Consider the following 23,815-nt stretch of genomic DNA (forward strand, 5'->3'; position numbering starts at 1 on the left):
GTAGAATTTTTGAAATGAAAATTTTGTCAGCTTGTCTGAGATATTTTCTGAGAATCTATTTTTTATACATACATGCAAATGATGGGTTGAGAAAGTAGAAAATATTCTCTCAGACTTGAATAAGAAGTACAAAGATGATATGATGCCATCTTCTGTAGGAAGCAACAAAGAATTTAAGGATTCAATGTCCTTGGTCATGAAGGCACTTTGAGCCTATAGTCCTGAATATTTAATGATAGAATTTCAGAGTCATGTGGGCTGTCCTTTTGCTGAAAGGATAAAATTTAAAAAAAAAGTTATCTTTAAGGGGAGTAACACTACTGCAGGAAAATCTGTACTGAGAAGTAAGAACCATGTTTTTAGAAATAGAGTATTTGTGCCATTTTTGGCAAGTGGCTCTTTCTTGGGGCAATTTTGGATGTGGTTTTTGTGTTGAAATTGGAAACAGATTGCTTCCAGATTTGTTACTCTTCGTGAAATAAGAGTGAAAGAAGTTACATATGTTAATTTTCATCTGTAATGTAAATTGCCCTCTACAAGACAGTCCTGTCCTGTCTTGAAAGAAAATGGACTAATTTGTTTGGTTGATCCCATTTCCATTCAAATACAATGTTTGTGTGTAAATTTGCTGAATGTCTCTCCTCCAGGAGAATGGAAAAGCTGTTTAAGAAAAGGATTATTTTCACCGTCTGACTTTACATATTCAGTAGGGGTCATAAAACAGTTTCTCATTACTGCTTTCTTCCCTGTGTTATTTAATTCTTAACCATGGCATTCATATTTCTGCATATTTTATTGGATAGATTTTTATAAGCAATATATTTAAAGGCCATCTGTCTGTACTTCACTGTGATAGCGGAGAAGTTGTGCATGCTCCATCATTGATCATCTTCAAGGCTGGCTTGGATGGGGGTTTTAACAACGTGGTCAGGTTAAGTACCCCTGCCCATGGTCTTTAAAGGTCCCTTCCAACCCAAATAGTTCTGTGAAGCTGTGGCGTGATGTCTTATTTTTTTAGAGGCAATAGGAGGCCAAATTTATATTTTGTGAGGTACTCAAGAAATACTCTCTTGTTCCTGTAAATACCCTCCCAATGGCAATTTTTACTGCCAACACCTGTATCTAAGTGTTGTAAGCCAGGTTTCTGTACTCCTTGAAATGATTAAACTGTTTGCAGCAAAAGGCTTGTGAAATAATAGGAAGGGAAAAACAGAGAAATGCCCTCCAGAAAAACTTCACGTGCCAATCTTTGCACTTTCACGTCTGTGTGTGTACACAGGCATATGTTTGTGTTCTAGCAACATCTCCAGCATATTGGGAATCTCATTCTTCTCCTCTAAGTTCAGCTGCTACAGGAGTGAGGTGCTGCAGCTGCCTCATGTCATAAAGAAATGGTTTGGCAGCAGTTTTCTCTCCATCTCTACCTAGCAGTCTGCATAATTTGCTTAATTAAAGCAATAGCTTCTTTCAAAAATCACAAAGCGGAATTGTAGGTACACACAGTTTGTGGTGATTGGGGTGGGGCTGTGCCCAGCCTCATCCCCATGGGCACAGCTGTGAGCAGCAGGTGAGCAGCACTGACAGCAATGAGCCATGGAGTGCCCAGGGGCACTGACCCATCCCAAAGGGAACAGAGGGCACACAGGGGCATGGCATGGACAATGAGGGTATAAAAGGCTGGGCTGAAGGACAAGAAGGGCAGATGCTTGCAGCCTTCTGCAGTGGTCTGGTGTTACTCTGTATGGGATGAAGCCTTCTGGAATTGTAGGGTGATCCTCTGTGTGTTGTGGCCATCTCAGCTGTGACATGTGCTGTGACACAGAATTACACACACAGGCAGAGCAGCAAGTATGAGAGTGGAAGACAGCTAATGACAAATGCTTAACAACTATTTAGGAGTTTTATTTTTTAGGATGCGGTCATTCTTGTTGACAGTTTGTGAGGCCTTCTGTTAACAGGTAGGGGCTAAGAAAAATGATGAAATAGTTCAGCGAATCAGTGCTTTGCTCTGGTTCTAAACCAGCAATTAAACATGCCTTGAAAATACATTATAAAGTTGCCTTCTAATATTCTTTTTTCAAGAATGTGGATACTATTCAGTAAATTTATGATCGTCACATTAACTTTCTATATGGGGTGTTAATAATATGGGAAGTCTATCTACCAAACCAGATGCTTTTCACAGCTAGACCCTAACTTGATAGTTATGGATATGACAGAAAACATGAAAAGCTTCTCATTATTATCAGCTCATTTGTTGCATAATGAATGTGAAGATATTATCACTGTAGTTAATCACCATATCAAGTTTAGAGTGGAATAGTGCACAGAAGATATCTTAATTCTTATGCTATGAAAGGTACATTGTGTATAAAATTTATTGTTTATGTGATGATAATATTGTGCTCTGCTGCATTTACAAAAGTAGTTAGCAGTCTCTAATGCTCCAACAGGTGCTTGTGCAGCACTTTTCAATCTGCAGGAACAAATTCTTTGTGGCTCTGCAATTTGTGCAATTAGTTAGCTCTTAAAAAGAAAAACTAGGTGTGTGTCAATTGTTATTTCTTTGATATAGTAGTTTTTATGCTCCTTTTCTACTTGAGGACCCCTTAAGTTAATGAGAATGTCAAGCAATTGAGAAGGGACTTGATTACTTACCTGGAGATTTTCTACAATTGCCTTTTAAGATGCTGTTGATTTTATGTTGCGCAGGGAAAGATGCATCAAAATAGATGGCTTATGGTGTGATTTTTGGGGCTTGCCTGTGCTAGGCTAGGAGCTGAACTTTGATCCTTGTGGATCCCCTCTAATTATATCCCATGAAGTGCATTTCTTGGTAGGACCACAATATTTTGCCTTCCTCTCCCTCTGTATTCCTCTTTTTTATACTTGGTAGCCAACAATAACACATCAGAAAAAGGAACTGGCAAATGACAGCTGTTTTTTAAATAAGATTAACAAGATTCAGCAGATGATTTTGACAAATTGTACCATTTGCTACATTAAATATAAGTGTAAAATGATGGTTTAGAACTTGAGAACAATTAGAAATATCTGTCAGGATGAGCTTAAAATAATTCAATGGGGATTGGAAGGAGTTCGTGCCTGTGCATATGTGCCTGACAGACAGTGTAAATAAGGAGGAGAAGATCTTAGAGTCTGTTCTTTCCAAATGTGAACATAATTCCCAATGACACTGATGTGTATCGACAATGTTGTTATAGAATTAAACAGAAAAAAAAAATCCTATATGCATTCTGGTATTGGAGTAATTTTCAATATTTCCTGAGCTTCACAGGTCTGTAGTACCTATTGTGTGCAGATGAACTGACCTCAGACCACCTTCAATCATGTTAAAATTAAATTAAGGAATTGCAAAGACAATTGATTCTATACCTTCAGGCTTGTGTCCCACCTTACTTAGAAATTCAGTATCACCTTATAGTTTATAGGTTTGACATACAATACTTGGAGCATTGTGTCTCACTGCATGTAAATATGTTCAGAAATGCCTAAAAAGTGGAGTCTTCATTTAATTTGTCAACCTGTCAAGCCACCATTCTTCCAAAGCTTGCTTGGTATATTCCAGAGATAACCAAAAGGAGAAGGTGTAATAAAGTGCACACGCTCCTGAAGTCAAATAACTTAAAGCAAATAAGTTTTCAAAGCCAAGCAGAACCGTCTCAGTTGTTTTACTGGAGATTGGGGCATTAAAAACAACCATGATTTGGCAGAAGAATGGAGAGATTTTTCTGTTATTTAGATGACAGCTGCGCTTTTCTGACTTTCTGTGTATTTCAAGCAGACTTTGCCTGTAGCAATTTGCCAGATGGAGACACCTGTAAAATTCCTCATTCAACTCTGTTTCAAATATTTCAAGTTAGAAAATGAAAACAATAAAGGGAAGGAGTTGCTTTATCACTTCTGTGATATTCCAGTCATGTTGCATATCTGAGAATGGCTAAAGTGCTTATAAAAGGAGCAGAAATGGACTGTGTGGGTTTCTTTCCCCACATATTCTGATTAGGTGTGGGCCTTGTGTCTAATAATTTTGCTGCTGGCTTTTTTTTTTTTCCCATTACATTAAAAATGGATACAGTTGTTGTTATTGAAGGAGTTATTTCTGGAGGCAGCAGGGATCTGTGTGCAGGCATACGTAGTGTATGGTCTCTCAGGGAAACTGGCATTGTACATGGTCTGGGAAAATATCCTTTTTTCTCTATCAGAAGCAGACTTTTATAAAAGTCTCTTTAAAAAATGGCAGTAGGCCTGATGCTTCTCTTATTTGGTCAATCTTGTGTCAGTGGTAATCAAGAAACTGTTTGGGAAGTTTTTCTGGTCTCATCTGTGCTGCAAAAATTAGCAAGTAGAGCTTCCATATGTATGTCTAGATTTAAGGTGATTGTTTTAATTTTCTTTTACATGTCTGCTCATAAAAAGTGCAAAGTATTTTCTAATATATTGTTCCATGTCTTTATTGTCCTTGTTAAAATAATAGATATGTAAAGTAGAAAGGAAAATCTTGCCTTTACAGTTGGGTGGGCATGGAGACTTTATGTTCTTTGCAGAAGGAGATGGCGCAGGTGCTTCTCAGCCTACCCTGCTGTCTCTTTTAACATCATCATGGGAGCTGTGAAAGTCTTGAAAAATTAAAATGAACAAACAAGTAGTGTTTTCAAAAATTTCAGCTTGACCTAGATGCACTGTGGTGCTGAGATCCCAGCGGTGCGGGGCAGGGGGGCTCTGGGGAGCAAACACACGGGGCTGGTGGTTCCAGGTGCAGGGAGTGGCTGTGCCCTAGGCTGGAGCCCCACGCTGGCCCGGGTGAGGCAGCCTGGTCCCCACGGGCTCGGTGCCCTGTGCTGCCGCAGCCTGACGTGCAGGGTGCCTCAGGACACATCTGCTGGCAGCTCCCTCCTGGTACCGCAGGTGGAGGAGTTCAGCTGCCTTCATGCTGCAGTGACAAAATGAAGCTCGCTGTGCTGTTTCTAAAACTTAATCAACTTAAAAGACAAAGGCAAAGCGTGCTGTTTTCCCTTCATTGACAAAAATCAAGGTGTGATTGCACATACTCGGCTGCCTGTTGGTCAATAGAGAATCTTAACCGCAGCTCTAAATGTGTCACAATGAAATTTAGGATCCAATTGTATGAGTGCATGCTGAATACCATAATGGGAGCTGCATGCACAAGGCAGGGTCTCTGTGTGTGACTTCCTAAATTCCTACATTAATGCAGCCCCTCTCTGGAACTGCTGCAGTCCCTCTTGTTGTTGTTGACAATTATACCATTATAATTGGCCTACTAAAGCTGCATACATATGTTCTGTAAATTAGACATGATAGAATGCAATATACCCAAGCATTTGCCCCTATAGTTAAAAAATGATTAAATTTGACACAAATTGTGCCAACCAGATATTCACCTGACCTAGAAATAACATGAGATTTGGTTCTACAGTGTGTCTGAGGATCTCAAATACCAGAATTAGGCCTCTAGAAATTAATGTTTCCCAACCTTATTTGATACTGGGGAGCTGGATCTGTGGAAATGAGCGCGTAGATCTGAAGGACATTTCAGATGAGCTTTGCCATGAAAAGTCAAAACTCTCAGCTTCCAGTTCTAAGCATTAATAGCACGGCTATCCTTCTCCCAGCAGCAGTGTTAACTTTCTCATTCAGAATAATAATTCAATAGCAGCAGTTGAGAAAATGCAGTAGAATTGGATTCAGACACTGGAAAAAATTGGCAATATCAGTGGCACAAAGAATTGTCATAGAATCAGGAGCTGCTGAGAACATGAGATAGTTGCTCAAAAAGTTTCTATGTAGACATTACCATTTTCTTCCTTTTCTCTGCAAAAATTCCTGGAATGAACTAGTAAATTACTGGACAAAGCATATATGGCTTTTATTGGTGAGGGCATTGTGTGCAATGTTAGAAGGTGAAAATCAAATGTGCTGAAACTGAACTGTGACCTCAATTCACAATGGCATTTAATCCATGTGCTCTTTGAAATAAGGTACTTAATTTTCTGAGACTAATATGGGGCACTGAAATCCAGAAATGTCGTACTTTCATATGTAATATAATTTTAGCACTCAAGAACACTTCAAGCACTGGACTTTGTCCTTTCTTAGTTGGTAGATAAACAATGGTTTAAATTTCTTGCTTCATCCTTGAAATAATGACGCATTTCTCTCACAGTTTTGTTTTCTGGACTAATTCTCCAAGACTGCTCAAATTACTGTAGAAATAGCTGATAATATCTAATTTGCATTAATTTTTTTTGGTGTTTATAGGTCAGTAGGACAAGAGATCTTTGAAAAGCCATTCTAATGATGTTATCAGTGTCTGTACTTAATGTGATTTGGTCTATATTAAATAAAAATGACGGATTTCTGGTGACATGGCTGAGTGCAAATGAGATCGTTAAATGCAAAGAATTCCCTGCTAAACCATCCAACATAATTGATGTGGTGAGGATTTCTAAAAAGCCAGGAAAGATTGTTTGTGCTGTCCTCATCCAGATTCTGAAATAGAGCTGGACGTAATGACATGCTAATAAAACAGGAGGGGGAAACTGGTGCACAGTGGTTGCATTGTCAGCTTGTTGGCTCCCGATGCTATCATGGGAATGCTCCTTGAGCACAGTTAGAAATGACATGTTCAGTGTGAGGCCTCTTCCAGCTGAGATGAGCAGTGGGGCTGGAAGAGAAAAGAACGACGTTGCTTTTGTCTAGTTTTGAAGACTTTCTCCCTTTGTGAATAGTGTTGTTGCATTATTTTTCTAGAGTGAGTGCCTTACAATATCTATAGAAATAATTTTCTTCTCCTCCTCAGCTGTTATTACTTTCTGTAACAATATTTATTATGGCCAAAAGGGTTCATGTACTCCAAGTAAGTTTGTGGTCATCCCAGTTCTCTCATTTCCAGCTCTAGATGGAGAAATGAGAGAGCATGTAGGTCTCACTAGGGAAGTAATTTTAAAGTCTGATAACCTTTATTTGATCATTTGTGTTGCTTGGCTTAATGACAATATTTTGAAAAATACATATAAAAACTTCAGGCCTTGGCAAGCAAATATCATATCTTATATGTAAGGTTAAAGTTAAAGGTAGCCTTAAGTTAAGGGTTGCATATTGAATTAGAGGTAAAAAATTTTATATACTTTTACATCAGAAAGATCAATCCTGTAAACTAGATCATTCCTGAAATGACAGTGAAAGGAGAATCTTCCAGCACTGTCCAAACAAACCCTTCCATCTTTTCATTGAAATGGCTTTTCTTTTAAAAAACAAGCAAAAGTAATATCTTTCCACCCTCATCTGTAATATAGACAGATATATAGACACATGAAGAACAGCTGAAACAGGGACATAAAATTATGTGTATATGGGAATAGTAACAGTTTTAAAATTATTCAGGGGTTTTGTGGCTTGACTGTATTTTCTTTTTAGGTTTTCAATTTTATATAACAACTGCAATTAAATTTTGAGAATCGATTAAGTAATAAAATTTCTCTTACTGGTATTTGAAAGTGTAATGCATGTGCTGCTGCGCACTGCCATCTCCTGAAAGGAACACTGCAATCTTTATTATATCTTAAAAAGCTTTCTGTGTAGCGAAGTTAGATATTTTAATGAATAAGGCCTGAGTTTCTAAAGGAAAAGAATTGAATTCGTGCTTGGGTGCTCTGACACGAACTTTGTTTAGAACTTTTTTTTTTTTTTGCAATTCAACTATATATCTATGTGTTTTACTTATGGAGATACTCCTACACTAGAACATGTGTGATGTTGTTTCTGTGAGGTAGTTTCTTTAAAACGTCAGATACAGTGTCTATTATAGGAGAAATTTTGAAATTTGCATCTGAAATATGGAACCATAAAAACATAAGCAGAGGTCAGAGCAAAAATGGAGGTGGCATACTCAAGTGAGAAAGAGCAGCATTTGTGAAAACAGCGTGGAGTTTGATCTAACCCAGTCCCTTATACATTTGGGTGGTGCCAGAGGTATGGTTTCTTGCAGGCTGAGAAACTAGAAAAAAAGCATAGGAGTTTATTAGGAATACCTGTGGGTGTGAAAGAAGGACAAGACTGTAAAGAAGGTTTACCTGTTGAGAACCTGGATGGATTCACCAGTCCAGGATTATCTTGGCTGCAGCCCTCAGCTTCCCAGTGGAAGGGCAAAGGTGCCGAAGGGGCTTTTTATGATGACATGTAGAAAAGAAACCTAGTTACCTGGGACTTTGCTCTATCCTCTACTCAATAAATGAGCTGGGTATTTTTGGGGACCAAACGAGGCTTAACATGGTATTTCCCATCTGTTGAGTAAGAATCTGTACTCCATAGTGTTGGCTGGAAGATCTTTGTTTTGCCACGCCGTTCTGCAACACAGTCAACATCTGCCCTGTGTGTGCATGAAATCTGTGTATGTTCACTTTACAGTATAGCATTTGTGGCAGAGTTACTCTCCAGGGATAGAATTTGACTAATTACTATAATTATTTTCTAATTCTTCCCCCCCCCCCCCCTTAATTTTACCCTTGTTACTAAGTAGCCATGTAGAATCATTCCTTCGAGTATTTGCAGGGCTGTCATTATTATCAGTATGCATGTATTCCCCAAGTGAAGCCTGTGTGGGTATGGTTTCAGTTCCATGAGGCTAGAAACGTGTTTGAAGATGTCTTGGACAGTTTTTTGTCCCCTTAAATGCTGCATGTATCCACAAATAGCTTTTTTGTGGAGAAGACAGGGTTTGTAACATTTTGCATACCGAGCATGTTCTCGGCCTTGTGTAGCTTTGCTTTATGGAGTTAAATAAAACTAGGGAAATTGGAATTGGGGGCAAGGGGAAAAATGGGTGTTTTCAACTGAGATTTGCACAGAGATGACAGGTGAATGAGGTGGAGAGGTAAAGAACAGCTGTTCCAGATGGTAGGAGCTTCAGGAGGGAAAATGCTGGAGTCAAAGCGGTCAGACTGTAGGAAGAGATGATGCTCATGAAGGATGAGTGCTGCTGGCAGCGAGATGAGTGTCAGAGGTCAGTGGGAAAAACACAGCAAACACTGTGTATGAAGTTTATTTGTCTTCAAGTAGCCATTTCCTCTAAATGAATAGTTTTCAGTTCTTTCCAGTTCTGATTGCAGGTGCTTACTTGCAGCCTTCAGTGATCAGCATTTTCTGTTGTCTTTGTTTGCCTTGACACATTTACTGCCTTAGCTGAGTTCTGTACTGACAACAGACACTCAAGAATAAATAAATACAGTTTTCAAAAGTCTGGTTTAAAAGCAGCCCTTCTGCGTCTCTAATCCACTGCCTGAGATTGAAAGCTTTAAAGATGCTTGAAAATCTAATAGCCTTGATTTTAAGGTTTCAAACAATATAGCATTTCTCATAGGACTTTTTGAGCCATCTCTGGATAAATAGTTAATACAAAAAGCAAGTGTAAAATGATAGGAAACAAGTGATGCTAAAAGTGATGCGTTAGTTTAAAGAAAAAAAAGTTTAAAACCTCTGGATTAGTTTTAGAATTCTTTTTCGATATACCTGAAGAATTGCCTGTATGAGAGTTGGGCACTCTGACTCTGCGAGCTCCTCTTGAGTTTGTTGGTTGCCTGTTTATAGCATTCTGCTGAAATGTTTTGAAGAAACAGGCAGAACATTCACTTTCTGTGAGATTATATAGGCAGTACTTACTTTAATTAACCATTTAAATTTAAATGTAACTTATTGACTTCTAGAGTCTGACAATTGGCTGGAATTGTTGTGTTGCAAATCCTAGAGGTATTACACTTGAATTAATTTATATTGGCCTCCGGACCTGTCCATAGAACGTGGATGTCAATTCTACCTCCTTTTCCCAGTGGTTCTACCTTTTTAAGCTTATTCTCCCTTGTTTGAACTTTCTGTTTTTTATCTGTCAGTAGACATTATGTTAAATGTAGATCCTAGCCCACATCAGTCATTCAATATATTGAGTGGCACCTTTGGAAGAAACTCAGTTCTCATTTCAGAGCCATGTTCTTATGCAGATCATTTGCTTTGTGCCTAGCTAGTTTTCCCCAATATTTCTGACTGGCATCAATGCTTCCCTTCAATATATGTCTTAAATGATGTCAGAATGTAAAAAAATTCTGTATATTGTGGAACAACTTCTGGGCTCTGCATAGAGAGAAACTTCTTTTAAAGATGAGGAAGACATGATGTTCTAGCAAAGAAATGCCTTAAGTGCTAATGATTAATGCTTTGGGATACTGCAGATGAAAGGTGCAATGTGATTTTTGTTCTTTCTTTCCTCCACAGGGGCAATTTTTGATGAATCTGCCAAAAAAGATGAGGAAGTTTTTCGAATGGCAGTAGCTGATCTCAACCAGAATGACGAAATCTTACAAACAGAGAAAATCACATGTTCAGTGACATTTGTGGATGGCAACAATCCTTTCCAGGCAGTTCAAGAAGGTAGGACAGCTAAAAAGATTTCCTCTTGTTGTTTCTGCTGTGACATGCAAAATATTACCTTGATAGTCTCCTATCCTTATGGGAATTTGTTATTTTTGTTGGCTTCTTTTTATACGAAATATCAAATAGTGTATTTAATTTTGCTGCTTTGGTTTCTGTTGATCCTAGTGACTTATAGCTATAAAGTCAGCTTTTATCCATTTTCTGTGTATAGGTTGTTGAAATGTGATGAAGTCAGACACACTTTGCTTAGCCCTTTCCCTTTTTCCAGGCTGTTTGGAAGTTACTGTCAAAATGATGACTTTTTCCTACTATTTTTGGTTTAATTTTGGGCAGCTAATGAAAATTTGTTGGGAAACAAAGGTTGCTGCATGGATAACCTTTTTAGCCCACCCACCTGAGAAGGTTACCTGTTTTAAAAATTGGAGTTAACCTGAAGATTCAGAAAGTTGCCTGAGCCCACTACATGAGGCTGTTGTCAGCCTGTCCTTTGTGTCGTTCCACAATTACTGGACAAGGGGTGACGACATTGCTTTGGGCTCCTGTGATAGTGGCAGGATGATAAGAGAAAATAATATTTGAAATCCCTCTGAGCTGGATTAGTAAATCACTGGTGTGACTGAGCAGTTCTCTGGAAAGACCGCTGGGACAAGTTGTCAGAAATATGGATTCAAATTTGGGGTTTAAGCATTTGTTATTTCTTTGCTGTTCTGGAACAGTAACTTCTCTCTGAGATGCCAAGTTATTTATTTCAGTTATATTACTAAACTTTTCTTAACAACTAAACTAAATTTTGATGATGTTTTAGCTCTGTATAGATACTTGAGATTTAAGGGAAATATGCAATTAGTTGTTCCAATATTCGTGAAATCATAGGTTTGGGATCAATGGATTATTGTCAAGGCAATGCTAATGAAAAAATCTTTAATGCTTGTTTTGGGTTTTTTTACCAATGACATTCTTAATTTTTGAGAATTTAGTAATTTAATATTTTTTTGTGCTGTTAAATTTTGCAAGTAGCTAGATCTGTGTAATGAGAAGCATTGCAGTCTCTGCTTGATATGGCTGAAGCAATAAAAGACATGATTTTGAGAGTATTCCAATTAGAATCAATTTTGTCTCTTTCCATCTGAAAAGGATAACACAGAAACGGGAACTACTGGGTACTTTTAGAATTCAGAGAGGAAAATGACTGAACTCAGCCTTTTTAAGATGCCTTCTACATTGTTGGTATTTGAGCTTTTTTTTAAAATCTGGGATGGCTAATGCTAGCTGATGCTCTGTACTTAGCATTAATTATCTCAAACTTAGTTATCTATTTCCTGTATCATTGTGGTGGAGTAGTTACTAACTTTATACAAAATTTTGTTTTAAGTATCTTATTTGTGACTTAGAGAAACTAGGAATTAACTATCAAAGGAGTTAATAATCCAATATTTCAATATTCAATTATTATTGTATGCAAAAGTTGTGTGTGTTGTTGTTGTAAGTATAGTCAACATTTGAAATGTGGATGGAGGAAATTTGACATAAATTTCATTACCATCTGGTGGACGAGTGAAAGGTCTGCTATGATATTGATGAGTTCAATATTTTCCAGTAAAAACTCTTTCTTGTAAATGCATGGTCAAATACAGCTACATGTCTAGGAAATAGCATATTCCCTATTTTTTAAGGGCCCTGTATTTTGTTTGTTCATCACTTGGATTATTCCAAAGGTTTTAATCTTTTTCATGTATGTATTGATGAAATTTTGCTTGTAAAAATATTTTACCACAGTCAATATGTTTTGTTTTAAGTGAGCACAGGCAGAAGTTCCAGTGTAATAATTGAATTACTTTGCACCAGTGTCTTGCCTTTCTCCTCTTCTCTGTATTTCTATATCACTCATCCCCTATTCTTAATTGTTTCTTCTACATGTTAGTAGCAGGGAAGGGGAGACCACTCTAACTTCTGCCACATATTGGCAAAAGTGGCATATTGACATGGTTTATAACTGGGACAAATGCTTAGCATAAAAGCATTGAACTAAACACCAGGGAAAAAGTGTTCATTTAAACATTCAGGATGTTCTGGTCTTTTATTTGTTAAAGAAATACTAGAACAAGACCAAATCTCATATTTTTCAGTGTGTGACGTTCAGTATTCTCAAGCTTGCCTTCTTCATGCAAGCATGTCCCTTTCCTTGGAATCATAACACCACTGAGTCTGAGGTCTGCGGCCTCTCCTATCAAGCACAGCCTAAATGTTCAAAAAATATACTATTCATTTAAAATTTACCATTTGCTTGTTTTAATTATATTTATATAAACTGCTTGAAGTTTGCTTTGTTTTATGCCGCAATATCTGGAGTTTTTTAAAGTTTTGAGGTTTTTCTCATTGTATAAACTGCAGAAGAGCCTTTAAAATACCCAACTTTTAATGCTTGGTAAAATGCTGGATTAAAGCATTAGATTAATAATAACAGCTTAAAATTGGTCTAAATTTGTCATTCAACTGCCTTTTTCAGTCAATAGAGAAGGATAAAGAATTTGCCTAGGACTGTGAATTTCAGAAATCCAACAAGTCATGAGCGAAGATGTCATGAAATAAGTACAGAGTTATTTTCGTAATGATGCAGTAATGGACAACCTGCATAAAATCTTTTATTTAACTTTATTATTGAGATTGGCAAGTAACTCCCAAACAATGTAAACAGGAATACTCAGTCACTTCATAATGATTTTGGGATGTAAAGATAAATAATTTGAGAGGATTGCCAGCTGTACAGTACTGTGTTCTTCCCTCTGATTCTGTTTTTATAAATTATTACAGTGCCCTTAAATGTCTTCCACTTGTACCTTAGAGCATCTCTTTAACAGCTCTTATGCGGGGAGATGATACTATAGCAAAGCTGAGTGGTTTTATCCTAGAAGACCTGTGAATGACATGCCCCATAATATCACTGGAAGTGCCCTCAGGGATCATTTATGTTCTAGTGCACGGAAACAGGAGGTGAAGTTCTTTAAGTTAGGAAAATTAGTCTTCCCTTCTGTTGGCCACAGAAAGGGCCAGCAGCAAGTGTGCTGCATCCCATACCCTTGTGGAAGCTGCAGCCCAGTCACTGAGATTTGCCACAGTGACACCCGTGGAAATGTCCAACATGGCAAGTTGCTTCTCTCTTTCCTTCTTTCTTCAATAAAAAATGCCTCACAATATTTATGGTACTCTTCTGTGCGGTGTCTCAAAATATTTGTGTGCTTGTGTGATTGAGAGAGGGAGAATATTGTGATTTGGATTTTTTGTGCTGTGCCCACGTTGGGTACCACAAAGAAAAAGCAGAAACTTAAGTTTTCTTTGTATATAGACATTAAAAAAAGTAGGGATAGTCAGGTACTGTATGGCAGCTAGGCAGTGATTTGGCACTATGAAACAAGGAATTATGACCCAGATCCATACTGGTGCTAATAATATATATTAGTATAATCTTTATTTCCTTTCCAGTGAGACTCCAATTTACAGCAGTATTTAAATAGGGGTGGGACAGGCCTTCAAAAGGGTTTGAGTTCTACATATCCTTAAACTGTAGTTATTGTTGGTATATATATATAAAAGACATCTCTATTTCTTTTCAGTGAACTCTTTTTTTCTTTCACTAGGAAATTTGGTTGAAATGAATACAACATTTATTTTCTCATTTGTCAGAAAATCACTCTATTCTCTTATCTTTCTCTTAATTTTGTTATGCTGGTGCTTACTTCAATACACTAATAATTAAAGCTTTAATTTTATGGTTCAGAGCCTGCTGTTTACTCCAGTCCCTAATTTAAAATTAGTAGTACAACCATCAGCTGAATGGCTGATGGAAAATGTGTGATGGCCTTTGCATTTTTGTGGCAGGGGAAGGGAGGTGGCTTTGGTAGCTTGGACCAGATGTAATGCTTTGGCTTGTGCTGATACATGTCCTTGAGCAGCACATTTCCTCAGCTTTCGTGCTGCCGTTTCCACTTGCACACCAAGAGTTATGGAGCAAACTCTGCAGGAGTTTGCACTGCTTGAGGCATCCACAGCATCTGGAAAGTAGTCAGAGCTCAGCCAAAGATGTGTGTTGTCCTCAGAGATCCATTGGGAATGTTTTAACCTCATGGCCAACATGTTATTTTCTTGTAGAGCTGGAGTTTTTTTTAATCTTACTCCTTTCTCTTAACTCTTTTTTTATCTTCTTTTGACAATATCATGTTTTACTTATCTTGAATGGTAATTCTATAATAATCCAATGTTCCATAGGTTACCTGACAAATAGGTTGGACTGAAGCCATTTGAAATTAACTTTGTTGAACATGTTTTCCTATTGCAATCACAAATGTGTGAGGCTTATTTTTCCTTTTTTTTTTTCTAACCCAACCTTTTTGTCATTCAGGGTAGTCACCAGAGTATGCTTACAGACACCAACTCAAGCCCTCGTAATGGCTTTTGAAAGCTTATTGTGATCAGTGAAGTAAATAAGGCAGTGAGTCATAACTAAATGGGATTCAGCTGTAGAGCAACAGAGGTTTGTAGGGCAGCAATATGTATGAAGGTCACATGCAGGATTTTATTCAAGCAAAGTTTTATGGTCAAAAATTACAACCTGATGGATACATCTGCTTTGGCCTTTGGGACTTGATGAGTGTAATAAGATTGTCCTTTCCCATTTCTCTGATCACTGTAAAAATCTGTTTAAATACACAGATTTCATGGACTGCTAAACTTTCTTTCACTTTGTGTCACTTCTTTTTTGATATTTCTCAGCCTTCCTTGTGCTCTTTATTAACCAGTACATGTTTGATTTGAGATTAAGCCTTTACAGGGTTCAACTTCTTCACTGCCCCTCTATTTCATTTCCATTATGCTTTTTTATTTCCTGATAGAATGGATTTTGATGTGAAAAGATATACTGAGGAGGAAGAAAACATCAAGTAGGTTCTGAGCTAGAAAAACTCAAGGAAGAAGAGGAGGAGAAGCATTTCAGTAATGATATAAAACTCTTTTGTAAAAGCAGAAACGGTCGGAAGTGTTTGCAATTGCAAATTGCTTTTATCATGAGTACTTCAGATAATACGATAGGAGATTTTTTGAATTACCTGTCCTCTGTGCTTTCTCATAATGTACCAGAAGTTGCAGCACTTCTCTTTGTTCAAGAGGTGTTGGGTCAGGAGCCTTCTCCCTTAGCTCTCATTTAAGTCTTCCTAACCCCACAAAATCTGTAATCTGCATAAATGGACTGTGGGAGTCCAAGTGCTGACAGCTTAAGAAACAAGATCTTGATACCCTGGTTTATAACAGCCTGACAGTTGGGAAGGCAGTGGTTGCATAGGAAAATATTAGGTGGGAGTGAGCACTGATGGAAGTAGAAAAGGGACGTGTAGTGGAGGTTTTGTTTAGGATGAGTAGGATGCACATTTAACACGTTTTCAGCAACTGTGTCACAGATCTCGTGACCTTCCTTTGCCTGGAAGTAATCTATTCAGAACATACTGGAGGCTGTAAAAAGGAGGTCAGATTTATTCTCAAAAAGGCCTCGCAGTGGTACAGCTGATGCAGTAACTGCAAGACTTCCATCACTTTGCAGCCTCTGGGTTTTGAGCCCCAATGTTTTCTAGTTGCAAACTCTTTCTGTAATAATGTTTTCTTCTATTGTAAGACTGCTTCTATTATCTTTGTTTTCAGTTTGAAAGCAAACTCTGGCAGCTGTGGACTGCACTAGACTTTCAGATACTAGAAGATTAAAATAATTTCTGCTCAGCTCAAAAAATTCCCCCCAAATCCACATAAAAAAAGAGAAATTAAAAAAAAAAAACTCAGCCTGTCAGGAATGGCTTTTTCCAGGCTAGTTTAAACCAAGTGAGCAATTAAGCTATAGATATTGTGGTGATTGAAGAGCCTTTTCTGCAGTAGGCTTTCCAAATTGCTGAGCCCAAGAGGGGAGGCAAGAGCCTTATTCCAGGCTAGGGAGGATCTGGTGTCCTTTAGGTGCTGTTATCCACTTTGTCTCCCAGAGCACCTAAGCCCTGCTGGATGCACACTTTAGGAATGCTGCATGTTTGTTGTAGTTTAAGGAAAGAATGCTGGTGTTTCTATGGAAACCACTTTTCTTCAGGTGGCCAGGAGTCCCGGTAACATCCCCCGTTACACTTGGCTGCACTGCAGCATTCAAATGCGGCGCTGTGACTGAAGGTGTTTGTGTGAGGTGTCTGTGAAGCACCAAGGACTTTGGTGCTTTTGCATTTGCATTACCCACCACTACCTCTCTGGAGTGTTCCCCTCCACCTTCCCCTGCTTTCCCATGACTTGAAAACAGCAGGAGTGATTTTCCTAATGCTGATGCCATTTGCCATTTTCAGTTGCCAAAGTTTGGCTCGACTTAATTTTTATGGCAGATTTTGACATTCTTTTATCAGAGCTTCCACTTTCAAGTGACAGGCAGGACTTTTAATAGGCTTCAATTTCTTTCCCAGACTGTTGTTTGAAAAGCATGTGACTGTGAGACTATTAACCTCTAACCCTTTTTAAAAAGGTGGATCAAATAAATTAATAAATAGCCCCTCGACAAGTGTGATGCCTTTTGATGGTGAGGTGTAGAGCGGTTTTATCACATTACTGTAGGAGAAGCTGGACAGGCTGCTATTCTGCAGTACTTACACTTTAAATCTAGATGGGATCATTTCTGATTTTGCAATAGACATGTTTCCACTTGCAGTTCACAAGTGCCCAATATGTGTTTTCATACATTAAGCACGGAGCTTCAGTCTGCTGTGTTAATGTACTCTGACACACTGCTAGGGGTTTACTTTTAAGAGAGCTATGCAGATTGTGATGTGATTAAACAATATCAGTAGTATGTTTAAACGTTTAAAGCCACTGTGCCTGGAGGTTTTTGGGGTATTTTAACAAACCGAGGCATAGAGACAAAGTAAATGAGAGATGCTTCATCTTCCTCGATGCCAATTATTTAACTATCACCCTGAGCTATCAGTCCCCTAAAGTAATCTCCTTAAATAAGCAACGGACACACTATCTGGATTTCCTTCTCATCTTTTTTGTGAAGCAATGTCCACTAAAATCACTGGAGCAGTCAATCATCTCTGTCCAACCAGACATGTATATTCCCAGACAGGCCTCACAGCCTGCAAGCTTGCAGCAGGTTGTGGCTACTACCGAGCAATGAACTGCTGCATTCAGCTCCTTGCTGCTGTACGGAGTCCTCCTGAGTCCTCTCATAATCTTAACTGGAGATTTTGCTTTTATTTCTCCTGGCTAAATTCTGTGAATTCAGTGAAAGTCATCTGGTCCTTGTTTCACCATACAAATAGGGATCCAATTCCTCACAGATTGTTATTTGCTGCATCTATGTATTTCAGTGCTTGTCTAAAAGTCAGTAGAGTTAATTAATTTCAATTAATTTCTCAATTTAATTCTCCCCTTTGAGCCTTCCTTGCACTTCTTAATTCTCTTCTCAAAAATATTTTATTTCATCTGCAAGCTGATTTTGTTATACCCTGTCAGCTCTTTGGTCACTGTATTCTTAAGTAGACCAGTCTGCATTTGAGGCAATTGGGTATTTGCGTGCTTCAAATAATTTTAAACGTACTCTCCTCTCTCTCTCTCTCTCTCTCTGTATAACCAGAGACAAAGTGTACTTTATGGAGGATAGTGGTGTTTTAAAATCTAATTTTGGTAATGAGGAAATGAGCCATGACAACTCTGGAGGTGAAGCCTGAAGTGAATTATGGAGGTCATTCTCTTAGATGGGAAAATTAATTCTATTTTAGCTTGGTTCCCTGTTACTTAGACCCTTTCTATTGTGTACTACCAAGTAATTTTGACTAAATATCAATTAATGAAAAATTACCTGGGCAAAACAGTGCAGTTATAAGGACAGATGTAGAAACTAGGAACAGTTTTATTAAAACACTAATCATATTGGAAAACCATAACCTAACCTTTTGTGTTATTTTTTTGAAGGAATGGCTGCTGTAGGATTTTAATGCTCATTCGTTTTGGCTATCATTGGACCTTTAGCTCCTGTGATTACAGGCTTTTCTGAAACTTGTTTTTCTCCTCGAAATCCAATCTTTTCAAGTTCTTCATTGTGTAGTCTGAAAGAATATTGAAGTGAGCCAAGCCACTCTGAAGGATTCCACACCAAGTGCAGCACTAGCAGAGGACAAATGAAACAGGTAGTGTTGATGGTAGTTAAAAAGCATTTACTATGAGCCTGGAATAGAAATGGGAGTCTTGCAGAGCCTTTCGTGTTCTGCTGACACACGAATGGGAGTTTGGGCTTGGAATCTTTATGTAAGGGTATAAAGAATTAACACATGGGGCTTAACTTGATGTGGAAATTAAGCACCTGCTTAAAGGCTTTCCTGAGCAGGGATATACTTAAGCAATCCCGAATCAGTGACTTGATTTTCTTTGGCAGCTGGTATTCATTATTTTGTTTACTTTAAGGGCTTATTTTCTCCACGAACTTGTAGATCTTTGCAGCATTTTCACATCCTGCACCTCTGGTTGTCCAAATGTGCCAGGTGGCTGTAGCTCCTCTGGTATTGCTAAGAGCATAAAATGTGGCTGCAGGTCATGGCTGTGCCTTGTGACATCTGGAAAAAAGTTTGGAATGACAATGAATCTTCCAGAGTGCCAGGCCACAAAGCACAGCTAAATAAGTAAAAGCCTGCAGAAATTTGTCTTCTGACACTACGTTTCACAACAAGAGCATTATGATGTACAGGGCTTGATCGTCAGAGTAGCAGAGAGCTGTACTCAGAAATTGCAGTTTCATGTTACAGGTAAACAATTTATGTTCCTCCCATCCCTTTGTGACCTGGTGCAGGAGAGGAAGCCAGCAAGGAGCTACTTTGTTTTTCAGAAATATTATGTGTCTTTAGTGGCAAGCTGTGGCTCAGCGGCAAGCCCTGCGATAGCCAGCCCTTGCTAAGGGCACGGGAGGGGAACGCAAACTCCCTGTTCCAGGTGCAGCCAGATGTTGGAGCAGCTTTCTCCAATGCTGGGTGCCAGGAGCTGAAAGTAAATGATCGTGAGTTGTCAAATACTGAAAACACCAGCTGCCCTAGGAGGAGAGGCTTTTGCACTTCTGAAATGCCATTTCAGTGAAAAAGGGCATGAGAACTTTGTTTCCTGAAGAGATAAGGTGAATGTATTGAGAAAATCAAATGTGTTCAGACTTACCAGGAGGTTAAAAAAAAAAAAAAAAGTTGCCTATGTTGTAGCAGGTGACATTCTCTCTAATGGGTGCAGTCTGAAAAGTGAGGTGATGTAAAATAGGGACCTGTCAAGACATTTGCAAAAAGGCTCATTAGTTTTATTTAAAACATGAAATCTGAGTTTCTTCCTGAGGTCCTATCTATTCCTAATTTTCTGATAGAAAGGAAAAGGAGGTAAATTGGTACAGATGAAGGCATAATGCAAGTTTGATTTGGCTAGCTTGCCTTTAAATGTGTTTTTCCTTCTTAATTTGGCACTGGTGGATCAAATGCTGAGCCAAAATTGTATTCTTCTGTGTGCTGAACTTGTTAAGTTCCACACACCATGGAGTACAAAGTGCCTACTGTGGTGAGAGCAGGAAAGAGTCTAGAGATAGCTGTATAAAATGGGAGCAAGCAGCACCTAGCTCAGTTGGGTTAGCAAAACACAGTGACTTGATTTAGAATAGAAATAACTGAGTGTAAAACAAGCTTCTTTTAAAAAAGCACTATCTTAAGAAAATGTTTAAGTAACGTTCTTTGATGTCTTAGTTAACCTGGCATTAAAAATTGTATTGTTCTACCTTATCTTTATATTAAGAAAGCCCCAAACAAACAGTTGCAAATCAAGAAAAAAACTGTAGAGAAAAATATTTTCCTTTATTTGGGAAAGGATAGGCTTTTCTTTGTACTCTTTCCTAGTTACAACTACTTCTTTCTTACTACATTAAATATACCTTCCAATAGCAGATAACAGGATTATATTGAGTCACTAGTAATTCTGCAGTTGGGATTTTTTTTCATTGAATTTCATTATTTGGAGGATTAACTTTTTGAAAGGTCAGCATCCAGAAAAGCTCCATGCATAGTTATTGAGTGGCTCTGTAAGTCCCACTCAAGTAATGATTTTTTAAGCATAAAATTTTATTTTTCAGTACTTCTCTATTGTGGACAATTTCCCTTAGATTTGGTTTCTTTTTCTTTGCTTAGTACTCATGCCTGAAACTGTATTATTGAAATTTTTTGTGAAAGGGTTTTTTTTTTTTTTGTCATAAGGAAGAATGTGGTCATAACTGATGCAAAGTACTACTTAAACCTTCTGTCAGCTGAGCCTTTAGATCAGTAAGACTTTTTTGATTTTGGCTCTGAATCATCACAGGTGAAGTTGCATAGAAACTAATTTTGACAGGTGATTCTATGTGCTCCATAGAATCAAAATTGTCAGGAGTTTGTTTCTGCATGGGGAAAGCAGCTGTGGACATAAAAAATGGGGCTGGCTATGGCTTGTCTCAGTTACTCCTTTCAATAAACTTAGCAAGAAAAGCAATGTGTTTCAACATACTTGTTTTTGGCAAATTCTGTAATCCTGAGATTCCTTGGACTTTGAGCATAACTAGTGTCAAAACTCCAAAATGTACTTTGTAAATATATTTGGTTTTGCCAAGATCACATCTCAAGATTTTCTAAGTTCAACTTTTGTGTCAAGTCTTGACACTAGATTGATATATGTAACATATTTGCCAGTTGACATATATTTCTTCTCTTTGTGTGATCTTTATTTTTTGCTGCTCAGACCTTCATTTCATGTGCAGTCTAACTTGACAAGAAAGTTAGAAGTTTCTGTGTATTTGCGGATGTTCCTTTTGGAAGCTCCAGGGAGTATGGGTGGTGAATATGCAGGGTCACCTTCTATTCCTAGCCAGAACAGACTCTGGAGTAGCACAGATGGCAGCTGGAGCCTCCTTTGGCAACTGCTGATGCTCCAGCTCTGACATGAGCTATGCTCCAAAGAAGAGTTTTGGACTTCCTTCTTCTGTAACACAATGTCAGTTGCTGCTGCTGTTGGGATGGCTTTGAAAGAAATGATTCCTTGGTCAAACCTATCAACAGGTTCATGTTCTGTGATGTTTGTAAGGAGTACACCTTGAAAAACAACCCTTTCAAAGTGGAAATGGGCAGCTGAAAGCAGCGGCTTCCAAAAGCATGAGAAAGCTACAGTCCTTCCTGCACTCTTAATATTAAGGGCATTCTTAAAACTAGTTACACATCAATGTGTAAGTTTTTAAGCTTCAAGTTATTTTCTGTAACTTCCACCTAAATAATAAGACTAATACTACAGTATTTATTACTTTACAAATTGTCACCTTGTAAGAGTTGGTCCCATCTATCTTCTGTGTGAGAGTTTTAAATTCCAGATGTTTCTTTTTTTTTGTTATTTGGGATTTTGAAATCTGTTTTCCTGTGTGTTTGTGCTGTGCCTTCAGCTTGTGCACTTTGTGCCTTTATAGACCCTATTTTGGGACTGCAAAAGGTGTTCCTGAAGAAAAACTTTGTGTGAACCAACTTTTACTCACCTCTTGCATTAATGGGAAGTGAATTTAAGGAGAAAGGCTTAACTTTTCTTCCTATCACTGGAAGTAAATAGTGACTTGGAAGTTTGTCCCCTTTTATTTTTCATATCTATTAATGTTTAATGCAGGGACCAACTCATGTAGAACCCTCCTCATTGTCTATTCATTGGCTTCAGGAGTTGGACTTGATAATCCTTGTGGATCCCTTCCAACTTGGAATATTCTGTGATTCGTTATCTGAACTGGAGAAGTAATTTATTTTGCAGCATGAAAAAAAACGAAGTGATTTCCAAAGTATCTGTGGATGAGTGATTTCCTTTGATAATGAAAAGCAGAATTTTGAGTAGTTTTCCTTCATGGGAATTCTTGCGTTGTTGAACTATGGTACCTTCTTCCACAAACAGCTTCTAGAGAAGTTCTTGAGCTTTTCTTTAAGGGATGATATCTTCCATTCTTCTCCCCTTGCTTAGTTTGTTCTTGCAGGTTATTTCTGGATGGTTATTGCTTGCATCTGCAAGTATTTGTATCTGGCCATTTTTAATATGTTTATATAAGAATTGAGAATGAAAGTACTTGTCTTTATCCAGCTTTATGAATATGAAAAATTCTTCGCTCTAAATTATCTCTGAAAATCAGTATGGCTACTAATGCTTGGAAGGGTTAGGCTGAGCAAATCTTTCTGATAATTTGAGTGTGATCACTTGTGTGCAAGCTGGAAAATACTACATGGAAAAAAATCCATAGGCTCAACAGTGTGTCTGTTACAGTGATTTTTATTCAAAGTCAGGGCTTTCAAGATAGAAACAAAATAGCATTAATAAAGCTAGGTTACTGTAGTGTTTTGTCTGTGAAATTTGCTTGCTGCTGAGATCTTGGTGGGTGTCACTTCTCAGCAGACTTAATTTCAAACTTAAGCTCAGGTTCTTCACATTGCAAAAGGGTGTGCAGTATTAGTAAAGGTAGTTGAAATATGCAAAAATATGTAAGAAAGGTCATAAAACAACAGAAACAGTGTAGGAAATGAGACAAACTGGTATTGTACGTTTTCAGATAAGGTTTATTTCTCACAAATTGACAAACTCTGGAGTTGGCCACTGATGTTGTAGGGAGATAATGAGGGATGGTAAAAAGTGAAGAATACGGAAGCAGTGTTTGAAGATTTGTTCATGCCTTTCCAAACATTACTGGTGGACGTGTTAGAATGCTGTGGTGCTAAGACTAGAGATTTTAATAAACTATCCAAAGGACAAATGCAAAAAGTTCACGGTGACTTTTTAAATGGTTTTTCTGGACGATGCGAAAGACAAGTAAACAAAAATGTAGGTGTTTATTGTCTGTATCACAGTAAAAATGGCTTGAAGACCACCTGCTCTGCACCCTCCTCAGATTTTCAATGGTTCTGGTGATATGGAGCCACTTGGGAAGCAATACAGGTTTCATTGCAAGACTTACATTACTTATATCTTATATATAAGTTTATATATAAGGACTTGAACATTTTTGAGGAGCAAACATCCCAGCTTGAAGCAAGAGATCTTTTAATGCATTTTTTGGTGAAATGTCTGCATCTCAGGAGATCTCTACTTTTCACTCAGATGCAGGATTACAGAGTGAATGTGAGTTGTCTTATCTAGCAAATTGTTACTTTCTTCAGCTTTTTAAATTGCTCTGTTTCTTGAGGAGAATTAGGATGGCTATTTTGGTTTCAAAAGATAAGTGTAAGTCTTGACAATCATACTACAGTTCAGACTTGACAGACTTGGAGAAGTTTAGAAGTTT

At 38.0% G+C, this 23,815-nt stretch overlaps 1 protein-coding gene across 6 annotated transcripts in view; it reads left to right on the forward strand.

Annotated features, from left to right (window-relative positions):
• Positions 1–23,815, forward strand: part of GRID2 (glutamate ionotropic receptor delta type subunit 2) — a 679,311-nt gene that overhangs the window by 127,238 nt on the left and 528,258 nt on the right. For all 6 annotated transcript variants that reach the window (XR_012580377.1, XR_012580376.1, XM_005484610.4 and 3 more), the window contains exon 2: positions 10,306–10,461. Coding sequence is in view for 4 of the 6 variants with exons in the window: in XM_005484610.4 (XP_005484667.1) it covers positions 10,306–10,461 (156 nt within the window). In the remaining 2 variants the exon portion in view is untranslated. The remainder of the gene's footprint in view (positions 1–10,305; positions 10,462–23,815) is intronic.

The sequence above is a fragment of the Zonotrichia albicollis genome, chromosome 5 (genome assembly GCF_047830755.1).
Source record: "Zonotrichia albicollis isolate bZonAlb1 chromosome 5, bZonAlb1.hap1, whole genome shotgun sequence".
Classification (NCBI taxonomy): domain Eukaryota; kingdom Metazoa; phylum Chordata; class Aves; order Passeriformes; family Passerellidae; genus Zonotrichia; species Zonotrichia albicollis.